This window comes from Vigna unguiculata, chromosome 3 (assembly GCF_037176805.1).
Source record: "Vigna unguiculata cultivar grain cowpea cultivar isolate G323 ecotype 2 chromosome 3, ASM3717680v1, whole genome shotgun sequence".
NCBI classification, from domain to species: Eukaryota; Viridiplantae; Streptophyta; class Magnoliopsida; order Fabales; family Fabaceae; genus Vigna; species Vigna unguiculata.
Genome location: NC_140794.1, coordinates 8,511,423 through 8,523,438, shown reverse-complemented (window position 1 = coordinate 8,523,438; position 12,016 = coordinate 8,511,423). Strand labels below are relative to the sequence as shown.

At 31.5% G+C, this 12,016-nt stretch overlaps 2 protein-coding genes across 2 annotated transcripts; both read left to right on the top strand.

Annotated features, from left to right (window-relative positions):
• The first annotated feature begins 829 nt into the window (after positions 1 to 829).
• MRL7 (polyadenylate-binding protein 2-binding protein) lies at positions 830 to 3,842 on the top strand. The gene is made up of 5 exons (XM_028060917.2): positions 830 to 1,035; positions 1,204 to 2,079; positions 2,885 to 2,969; positions 3,196 to 3,307; positions 3,430 to 3,842. Exons 2-5 carry the CDS (start codon positions 1,268 to 1,270, stop codon positions 3,531 to 3,533), a joined length of 1,113 nt encoding a protein of 370 aa, XP_027916718.2. The 5' UTR covers positions 830 to 1,035; positions 1,204 to 1,267; the 3' UTR covers positions 3,534 to 3,842.
• Positions 3,843 to 7,422: 3,580 nt separating this feature from the next.
• LOC114178704 (Mitochondrial substrate carrier family protein) lies at positions 7,423 to 11,002 on the top strand. The gene is made up of 6 exons (XM_028064758.2): positions 7,423 to 7,723; positions 7,887 to 7,970; positions 8,247 to 8,308; positions 8,498 to 8,859; positions 10,302 to 10,516; positions 10,616 to 11,002. Exons 1-6 carry the CDS (start codon positions 7,598 to 7,600, stop codon positions 10,670 to 10,672), a joined length of 906 nt encoding a protein of 301 aa, XP_027920559.1. The 5' UTR covers positions 7,423 to 7,597; the 3' UTR covers positions 10,673 to 11,002.
• The last annotated feature ends 1,014 nt before the right edge of the window (positions 11,003 to 12,016 follow it).

Genomic DNA, 12,016 nt, shown 5'->3' with positions numbered 1-12,016 from the left:
TAATTTTCATTATCTTACATTATGCAATATTTCTACATTGATTTCTTGGATGCATGCTTTTATTAAAGGATACAGTTTTGATCGAATAATTGAAGAAAGATGTTACTCACAAACTATGTTACTGACAATGCCCAATATGTTACTTACAAACAAGGTAACTATAATAGATTAAGATATTAAAAGTTTTTTTTAACTATAAAATATCTATTTTATAATTTGGAAATGAATCTAATTCAAATTTACAAGATTGAACTGTTATAGTAATTGACATGTTAATGATAAAGCCATACACACAATATACTATTTCATGTTTACATTTATTTTGTAAATGTAATATTGAATTAATTTTCTATTGAAATCTAACGTGAATGGTTTTTATAATTCAAAACTTCTTCTCAATCCAAACAATTTAAAGCTTTATATTTGGATTAATTGCGAAAATTTGATTTATTTTCTTAATATTTAGTTGACATTGAAAATCATGATTGATTTTAAAAATCTAAAGAATTGAGAGAAATGTTAAAAAAGTAACTAAGGAAATATTAAATTATATCAAAAGATTTTATTATTTTTAAAAAATACATAGAATATTATTAACAATAGTTACTATTAAAAAAACTTTTCTAATATTAAAATTGTCTAAGATTGATCCAAAATCATATTATATATTGAAACTTAAATGTTGAAATTACTTAAACATATAAATCAGATTAATAATTTATACTATCTTAGTTATATTTTTCAAATTTTAAAAAAATTGTTTCATTTCAAGATCGCTTTTACAATTTAAAATAACATTTATTTATGTTTAATCGATTTACATTTATCTTTACTCTGTTCCAAACAACTTGATGTGTAGCTTTTGGGCCTTTTCCTCCTTTTCTGCATTCATAGACCAAAAGTTTGACGGGAAGTGACAGAGTGAAGAGGAGAGAAAAAAAAAAACTATCTTTCTTCGTTTCAGTGGATATCCCTTGCTCACAATTTCGAAGCTTTAATTCAATCAATTTCCCTCGTTTCGAACCCCAAACCAGAGTAAGTAAGGCATGGTTTACTTGAATTTTGGGTTATCATGTGTGTTTGGACTCTTGAACACCAACTATTTGATAAAAGAATCCAACCATTTCTTTGAATTTAATGCCACTGTTTATTTCTCAGCAATGATTCTGACACTTTTCTCCTTTGTGGCACTCTGCTAAACAGGGAAACACTCTTCATTCAAGATAGATAGATGTATTTCCATTGACAGTTTTGTCAAGTCACGAAAATGCTGCTTCTTCAAACTGTTGTTTCACCTAGACGCTTTTCACCTTTTTGTGAAGCCATTTTGCATCCATTATCATCACTTAGTATTAAGAATCCTATGTTGGAAGGTACTCACAGTTTTTCTCATTACTCCCCTGTATCTAACCATCGCATTGTAAAGTCTATTTCATGCTCTGGTTCTACAAAGTCTCATCCAAAACCCGAGTCTGAGCCCGAACGTGAAACTGGCTCGAACCAAAGAGCAAGGCCTAAGGCAAGAAGCAGAAGTGGACAACCTAAAGATGTGGTATCCAACAATGATGTTAAAAATTCTGCAGACACATTCCCCACAACGATTCCAAGGAAGCCAAGGCGTGGTCGCCGAAGTGAAGCTGTGGCAGTGGAAGATATGGTGCGTGATACGCTCGAGCGCACTTTTGCAACGATTCAGCAACAAAACGAGGATTCTTTGAAGAATTATGAGAATATAATGAAGGAGAGGGATGGTGACAATTCTGAAACTGAGAGTGGTGATAGTGACGATGAGAATGATGAGAAAGAGGAAGATGGAGGTGAAGATACAGGAAAAAAGGTGGTGATTGAGGAAGAAAGTAAAAGCTGGCCATTGGATGCAGATGTTGGGTGGGGAGTAAGAGCTTCTGAGTATTTTGAGAAGCATCCAATTAAGAATGTGGTGGGAGAAGATGGGAGTCAAATAGACTGGGAAGGGGAGATTGAGGACAACTGGGTGCAGGAGATTAACTGTTTGGAGTGGGAGAGTTTTGCTTTCCATCCCAGCCCTTTAATTGTCCTTGTCTTTGAACGTTATAACAGGTAATTTTTACTGTTTGTGTTTCCTTTTGGGGACTCTACATGGATTTGCTGAACTAAAGAATAATAGTATTATTAGTTACTGGTAAATGTTAATACCTAAGGCAAGAGAGGGATGGAACAACTGGTGATACTTAATGAAATGGTTAAAACCTCTCAACTAGCAGTCATATGCCAAGAAAATAGGGAGAAAAATTAATCAAACTTCTTGCATAAGTTAGATTCCTTCTCTAACTTCTTTGTAAGTACTGATAAACCTACTAGAGCTCAGCGCCTTTACTTCCCATAGAAGAAAGCATGTGGGAACTAGCAAGTTGTTTGTTTGTTAACTTTGGATACTTCTTTTCATATGCTTTAGAATTAGGGCCAAAGAAACCTTCTCATCATATCATTTGATTTCTTTCTCCTCGTCTGCAAGTGTGAAAGTAAAATGAACTTTCTTTCGGAAGTGAGAAACTTGATATATCCATTATTAGTTTATAATTTTGGTTATCTTTGAAAGATTTTTTTTTTTCTGGAAATAGTGTGCTATACCTACTTCTTTTAACATGTCATTTCTTCATGTAAGATAATTGTCGGTTATATGGAAGCTCGTGATAACGCGCATGAGTGTGGGAATGTATAACAAAATTTATCAGAAAAGAATTCTGTTACAATTATTTCAATTAAATATTTCCTTTTGTATGTTAAAATTTCAATATATGAAAATATCACATCCCCATATATAATGAATGATATATTGGTAATGTTAGTTATTTATAGCTAAATGTAGCCTTTCAGATTAGCCTTTGAATTTGTTAATCAACAGGGCAAGTGATAACTGGAAAAACTTGAAAGAGCTGGAGAAAGCAGTAAAGGTATACTGGAAAGCGAAAAATCGGTTGCCTCCTCGGGTATGGTGTTTTCCTTTTGCGTTAAAACTTCATTTTCATCTTTTTATGCATGCATAAAATGAAAGATAATGATGTTACTTTTAATCAATTAAAATCTTCCTTTTGACTATCGACTTATTTGATTTATAGAATTATATTTTCGGCCATTTATCACTGTACAAATGTTACAAGTGATCACCTCACTTTTTTTGAATACCATATAATATATTGAATTTCCTTTTTATAGGCTGTTAAGATAGATATCAATATCGAGAGAGATTTGGCTTCCGCTCTGAAAGTTAAAGAATGTCCCCAAATTTTATTCTTACGTGGTAACAGGGTTGTGTACAGGGAGAAAGGTGAGACCATTGATCTCGCTCACTTTTTTTGTGTGAACCAGAGTTTTGTTTGGTTGGTACCAAGGTATTCACATTCTTTGTCTAGGTTCTTTTTCAATGATGCACTGTTTGTCCCTTTGCAGAACTCAGAACTGCAGATGAACTGGTTCAGATGATTGCATTTTTCTATTACAATGCAAAGAAGCCTGCGTGGATAGATGATAAGGTCTTGTTTTATCGTCATTAATCTTCATGAATGCCGGCCTGAAGATTGTGTCTTGGTAAGGAAACAAAAAAAAATTGTAGCAACTGTCTTTGTGTGTACAAAAATATAGAAGCATAAGACAATCGGGCACAACCAAATATAGAAATCTTATGTAGATCAGTAAGCATATATACTCATCCTTTAATCTTCTACGCATTAGCTACGGAGTTCAAATTGCATTAGAATCTTTTTTGTAGGGTTTTGTTGTGTGTGTAATTCTTTCAGAGTTCACTTTTGTTGACACTTCTTACAGTATCAAGTATTTTGCTACCCTTACGAGGTAGGGATGAATATTTTATTGTGCTATTATATATATATATATATTAAGTAAATGCTGGACAAATGAAAGAATTTTATGGTTATTCACGAGAAATGTTGAACACTAGGTCAGACCCACTCAGTGGTCACAATCATTCTTATTCCTTTGTGTGTTGGTCCTCTTGGTTTCCAAGCTTAAAAAGCAACCAAACAAGGAGTGCCTCATTTGTTTGGATTCTATTCTAAGCAGCTTTTAAATAAACATAAAAAATTATTCTCTTTTCTTTTACGCCAATTTTCGTTAAAAACTAGTCTTAGACAGCAAGTTAAAAACGAAAAACAATTTGATATTTTTAGTACCTATTTTACATCTTCCAATTCATTAGCAACAAACTCTTAAATTTTCGGTTTCAATTAGTTAATAATATTATTAGTATGGTTATTAAAGAATATAAATCCAAACATAAAAAAGTATTGTTATGCTGCCATGCCATACTCGTTAACAGAGAAGTGCGGTTTAGAAGTTGTAACACCCGTCCCTCGAGATCCAAACACGGTGTTGCGTACAGCGAAGATTGAATCTCAATTGTCTTTAGAATAAGATAGCTTTTCATTCTTTTTAAACCTTAAACAAATGTATAAAAGGTTGTAACAAGGTAACGTCTTTTGTTGTCCTTAATTAAAGAGCAAGTTTTTCACATTTAAACAGAAAGGAGTGTGAAGGAGACAAAAGTTTGATGTGATAATGTTCATTGAAGGACAAACCCTGAGGAAGAGTTTCCACAAATTTTATATCCACGGCAGCAACAACCGTTTCCACAAGTTGACACCTCTTATAGAATCACACGTCCTCGTGTGGAGCACCAACATTGCATAATAGATTCTTCGAATCTCGATTTTCATTTCTCTAAAATGCCCTTCTTTGATTTCTTATTTTACTCTTCTAATCCCTACCCTATTGCTGTTCACATGATTAGTGTACAAGTTAGTTTGAATTGGTTATTATAAAAAGTTAATTAAACTTAGCACGTGCAAATTGGGAAGCCGCATTGGCAATATTTAATCAATAATTGCTAATAAAAAATAGTCTAATAATGGATGGGGATATTACCCTAATATTAGGTTGAATTAGGGTTTTATGACAATCAAATGATAAGGATTTCACATCCATGGAGTATGGAGGGACATGTCCTCAAAGTGCTACTATGGTCCTTCATCACTTTTTCACACTTTCTGACCCATTTCTTTGCAATATTCCAAAGAAACCAACCACCCTCATTTCACAACCTTCCCTTTTCTCCCATTTTTTTTTTAAAGGATGGAACAAAGATTACATCATGACAGTTGAACCGTTATACAAACTCTGTATAGGAAAGCTTATTTTTCGTCTGACAAATTGTTTTGTATCATGAAAATTAAGATTTGTAAACATTTAAAAACTGTATCGTATAAGACATAAAAACATGTAAAGATGTAATTAACAATAACAATCAAATTCAAAAAAAGTGATTGTAAGGTGAACATCTTAAATTAATGTTATAATGGTTGGATTGGACTCTATGACCCATTGTCAAATCTAGACTCAAAGAGAATAAGAATAAATATAGAAAATGTAATCCTTAAATAATAATTATGTTTACATAGAAAATATAATAAAAAATATTAAGAAATAAATATATACTAATTTAAATAATATTAAGAATTTTTGATAAAGAAAATGAAATAAAAAACAACAAATAATTAATTTTACATATATTATATATATATATATATATAATAACTAACACTTATATATTAATTTAAATAATAGTTTTTTTTCTTAAAACATAATATATTTTTTTACAGGAAAAAGAACAAAATAAAAGTTGATAAGATTAAAGTTGTCCATGCAAGAAGGGAAAAATAAATGAGAGGGCATCTTTTTTCAATTCATCTTTCTTTTTTTAGTCTATCTTTTGGTCTCTTCTTCTTCTTCTATTTATGTCATCTCCTAGGTTCATCTTCTCCCTTCTCATTAACACCATTCATTTTCTCCTATTTTCTTTATGATACGCTCAAATCACATAATCCAATCACAATACAAAAACAAAAATTATTAATTCTATAATTTTATATGGTGATGAATCACAATGTACCATACAATTCATCGCAAATCGTACAATATGAGGGTTAGGCTTATTAATAGTTACATTCAAATATATAAATAAACAATATTATATTTAGATTAAATACTTTTTAGTTCCTCAATTTAAAATGACTATTTTATAAATTTTTTCATTATAAAACATAATAATTTTTTTAGTCTTTTGATTTATACTCTTTTCACTATAAAACATAATAGATTTTTTAATCTTTTGATGTATAATAAGTTGAAATTGGTCATAAAAAATAAGTATTATTTTTTTAATCACCCGTTGGTATGCTTAGTAGAAAAATCAACAAAATTATTTAAAATCAATATGTAAAATGTAGTCTTTCAAAAGGCATAATTATTTTTCTTTTTGGTTTTTTGGAAAATAATTCGCAGAAATTAATTTTGAATATTGATTTTTTTTAACAGACACCTGATGGATGAATTTGCTGGAAATAAGACATTGATGACTTTTTGAATATGTCCGTTTTTATTTTTATATAAAATCCCTAATATCAAAGATAAAAAGGCTATAAATTTGTTTCTTCTTTGCAATAAATTTTGACGGGCGAGTGAGGGAATAGGAGAAAGAAAAATCATGTTTTTCACTTACTAGGTTAGGGCCCATACATTTTATTTTCTTTGAGGAATAAAATGAGAATACAGATTTTTTTTAAAGATCAATAGTTACTTAGAACAAATATAACCGTTTTTAAAAACTATTTTTTTATATTTTGAAAAGTTAATAAAAATTTGTATTAGATTGAGGGAACAATCATAAAACCATTAAGGGATAGTTTTAAAAATAATTATTGCTATATTAAGTTACAAAAGAAATTATTTTTAAAAAGGTAAATAATAAATATTGATATATTTTATTTTTAACATAATATAAAAGTTATCATTTCAATAAAAAATTTAATTTCTTTAAACTATTAATGATTAAGAAGTGTTTGATATTTAATATTGATTATATAAATCTTTAACTTTTTCATTAATAAATACGTATGATCATTATTACAATAAAATATATATTTATTTACTTTAGCTACTAATAAAAGTTAAACAAAATTAATGAAATTATTATTTATCCTTTTTAAAATCATTGATTTACCTTTTCTCTTTTCTTTCTTTTTGGGTTAATTTTGTATCTTATGTTCCTGTCATTGTTCCATTCCCACTGGACTCATCCTCCATTGTTAATGCGTTCTCTTTCTTTTGTGTATCATCTTGTATATAGTCATGCAAAACCTAATTGATATTTTAATATATAATTTTAACAGTGTAAAATAATTTACATTATTTATGCATATAGTTTATTTTCGTAGAAAAAAAACAAATAAGAAAAATCGATGGAAAACTAGTTTCGTAAATTAGAGGGAAGTTGAAGGTCAGTAACGTATTAACAGTGCAAGAAAAAAAGAGAGAAAGGAATACCACACAAACGTTGTTCTCTCAGTTTGTTGCGGAGAAAAATACTAAGAACGAAGTTTGCAAATTGGAATATATAAATATTTGCCCTCTCAACACTGTGATTTCTCTCTCTTGGACACGATCCATACCTAACCATTCAGCTCTCAGAGCACCACTCTCTCACTTCTTTCTCGTTCTCCCTTTTATTCTTCTTCTTCGCTGAACCACTTTTTTCCTAACAGCAATGGGAGACGAGAAGAAGCCCAAGGCTCCTGTTTCCGGCGTCTGGTCTACCGTCAAGCCTTTCGTTAATGGCGGAACTGCGGGCATGCTCGCCACCTGCGTCATTCAGCCCATCGATATGATCAAGGTGACGTCAAGTTTTCACCTTTCTGCGCTTTTGCACTTGATTTCCCCGAATGGTCTTCTGGGTCTCTCTGATTCTTGCTGTTTGATTCAGATCTGTGGCCTTTTTTGTGTACGATCCCTTTTTATGTCAAGTTTTGATTGATTTGATGGGTTTGGTGGTGTAGGTGAGGATTCAACTGGGGCAAGGATCCGCTGCGCAGGTCACTTCCAACATGCTCAAGAATGAGGGAGTTGCTGCCTTCTATAAGGTTTTTGATTTTGTTCCCATGTTCTTGTTGTTGATGGGTTGTTTTTCCATTTTATCAAATTATGGGAATTTCTTCGATTGGTGGGATGATTTCGGCTTTGGGTTTGGACGGTGATTCCAATGTAGGATGCTTGTGTTGTTGATATTAGTATGGCTAAACGTCGTTTGTTGTGTTTCTTTCACTTTTTTTGTTTACATGCTATAGATCTGCTAGTGGAAGTGAATTTTGCATATGTGTTTGTTGTCTAATGGTGTCTAAACCGAATCACTTTTGTAGGGTCTATCCGCTGGATTACTCAGACAGGCTACATACACCACTGCTCGTCTTGGATCGTTTAAGTGAGTCGTTTGTGACTTTAAGATCTTAATGAAAAATGATAGTTTTTAGTTTTTGTTGTTGAGGTTTTCTTCTATTCTATTCCTTGAATTCTTTATACAATGATAGCTTTAATTGCTTAAAGGTGTGTAGCAATTTTGTGGTTTCAAAGGAAATACCGAGTCTAACTTGATGGTTTTAATGATGTTTAGAATCTTGACAAGCAAAGCAATTGAGGCTAATGAGGGAAAGCCTCTGCCTCTGTATCAGAAGGCTCTGTGTGGGCTGACTGCTGGTGCTATCGGAGCAACTGTTGGTAGTCCAGCAGATTTGGCACTCATTCGGATGCAGGCTGATGCAACTTTACCGGCTGCTCAGCGCCGTAACTACACAAATGCTTTCCAGGCACTCTATCGAATTGGTGCTGATGAAGGGGTTTTGGCCCTTTGGAAAGGTGCCGGACCTACTGTAGTTAGAGCCATGGCATTGAACATGGGGATGCTTGCATCCTATGATCAAAGTGTTGAATTCTTCAGAGATTCTGTTGGTCTTGGTGAAGCTGCTACTGTGCTTGGTAAGAAACCATATCTCTATTGTCATGTAATTTTGTTTGACTTTTTTGGCTTTAGCTTTATATCTTATTATAGAATATATGAGACACAGATAATCTTAAATGTACTTTGTAATAATGATATAAAGGTCAAATTACATTTAAAGGCGATTGTCTCCTGAGCACATTTCTGTTGTCAATAAGTTTGTCTCCCTTGAGCACCCACTTGAAGATAACAAAGAGGATGAGAAAACATTTTCCAGCTGGTTTTTTTTTTAACTCGATTTTGAAACGATTTTCATAACATGATCATGCTGTTACCTTGTTCTGTTTTCTATTATTTAGGAACTAAATTTGTTGACCACTCTTCTCGGATTTTTATTGTCAGCTTCTAGTATGCTTTAGAAGACAATATCAGTGCATATTTTTTATAAGTTCGTGCTATTCAGGCTAAGTAAGTAAAAAAGAGAGTAATTGCTATATTTCTGTATGTCGTTACCAAAGTAATTCACCCTTTTGAAACTAAACACTGTTTATGAATTAATTTAAGGTTTAATGCGTCAATATTTGTTTAGCTGTATGCAACTAAGCACACTATTCATCTGGGCAAACACTTCTACTTGATAACTGTAATTTACCCAAACATTGTATGATTCATAAATGTTTGTGTAACATCTCATCCTTAATTAGTTTATGTCTAGATTAAATAATCCCTACAATGTAAATAATATACATAATCATTAATCCATATATTATTAGTAGAATCATTGATTACTTGAAAATTATATCTCTTCAAAATAATTATTAAATTTATCTATTAGGAGAAGTGTTAGGTAGAGAGAAACGAGCAGTAACTGGGATTTATCTTAAGAACTCACATTATGATAACAACTATACTAATAGTAATAATAGATGCTGGACAGTAGCTCCTATCCTAAGAAGATCAACAACAGTACTCTGAATTTGCAGAAAGAAAACAGGAAATACTAAATGTGAATTGAAAACAGAAACTAAATAATGATAGGTTTCTAGACATCAGGCTCTCCCACTAACCAACTCATAATTTTTCTCACATTACCCTCATCTCTCTAGATGGTCCCCCTTTCTTTTGATTTCTCCCACTCCTACTGATTCTTAATATTTACGTCTTACAATCACTTTCTGCTAGCAACATTGAGCCTGGTTCTTATGTTTATACACAATACTTTGTGTCCATGATTTCTTATGTTTATACTTGGGACAGGGGGGATTGCATATTCAAATTTTCTGGCACTTGCATTTCTGTTGCCGTCCTTGCACAATGCCCAAGCTGATATTTTGCTTGTTTCTTCTTTCTGCATTGAATTTGTAATTTTGATACAAATTCTGAGTCTTGGTTGTTACTGTTGTAGGATATTGAAACAGGTTAAAATATCTGCCAAATATTTTATTCTCACTGTTGCCAACTAACATTTGTTCATCTGTAGGTGCAAGTTCCGTTTCTGGATTCTTTGCAGCAGCTTGCAGTTTGCCATTTGACTATGTGAAGACCCAGATTCAGAAGATGCAACCTGATGCTGATGGAAAATATCCATACACCGGGTCTCTTGATTGTGCTGCCAAAACCTTCAAAGCTGGAGGACCTTTCAAATTTTACACTGGATTCCCTGTCTATTGTATTAGGATTGCTCCTCATGTCATGGTAATGTTCTTTTCTGTCACATGTTATGCATTTGAATTAATGTTACATTTAAACGGTTCAACAAGTTTATGTTTGTGATATATGATTGTGGTTATGCAGATGACATGGATCTTCCTGAACCAGATTCAGAAATTGCAGAAAGGCTACGGGTTGTAGTTCTTCATGCATTTTGTGTTGAATTCAAGCTTTGAGCATTGAATAATTTGTTGGCTGTGCTAAACACCAATAGAGCTGATCATTTTTTTTAAGTTTATTTTATTAATCATGCGACCGAAGCGAGGGATTTGCATACAAAACATTGTATTAGTGATACATAGAATTGGATGCGGCTGGAGCAGAATAGTATAATTCCATTTTTAGCATTGAGAAAAACTTGTGGAGATATCTAAAACTAGAATAAGCACTCTATCTCAGACACCCTCTCAACGAAGTTTTGTAATTTTATTCCACTTGTGGAAGTATTATTTTCAACTACATTTTTTCTAATTTGTTGCAGATTTTTCCTTTATCATTTTTATTTATTACTGTCTTTCTTTGCCATAACTACTGGCTAAGGAATCAATAAATAATATTGTTTTTTAAACTAAACCCTGCTTAAAACGCATTGGAAATTGTAGTGAAAGCATAACAAGTGTTGTTTCTTGTGGGTTTTTTTTGATAAGATTGAGTTTGGTTAAGGTGAAGTTGTTGGACGTATATTTTGTGAGATTATTTCTAAATTTTATGTCTACTTATTGCCTTTTATCGTTTTTTAAATGGTTGAATTTCATCAGTAAGTTCTCCTAACGGTTAATTTTTAGTTGATTCTTATCGTTGGTCTTTATTTTTAAAGTGTATCTCTTCATTGTTTAATCCTTTTAATTGGTATTGTGTTTTTGTAGATGTTACCTTGATATTCTGTCAGATGTTTCTTTTTCTGTATTATCTTAATATTTGGTATGGTTTTGCAGTTGCATCTAATTTTTCAGCATTTTCATTTCGATTATTTGTACTGGGAAAACACCAACATTTTTCATGAAAATAATTTTCTTTGTTAAGTATTTTCAGGTTATTGCTTGGAAACAGCTTTAATAGATAAATCACTCTTCTTTTTTTCAATTAGTATTTTTTGATATATGCTTTAACTCGCTAGTTTTTGTTTTTCACCCGCTGTTTTGGTTAAACTGATGTACAAATTATCACGTGAAAAAAATAAATATTACAAATTTAAAGATTGTAATAACGCTTCTCTGCGTCGAGAAAACCGCGTGACACAAATCAAAATCACTTTATTACGAAAATAATCGCTCAAAAGGTTAAAGGTGCTTTAAAATTTGAAAACAAATCATAATTAATTTTAATATTTAAATGAAATCTAACCTAATCATAATTAATGTAATTTATTTTATTTAAAAGGCAAGAATTTATAACTATTATATAATTGTTATAATATTTTATTTAATATTTATCAATAAAAATAAAAAATAAAAAATAATAAAATTTTAATGTTATTAAAAATTA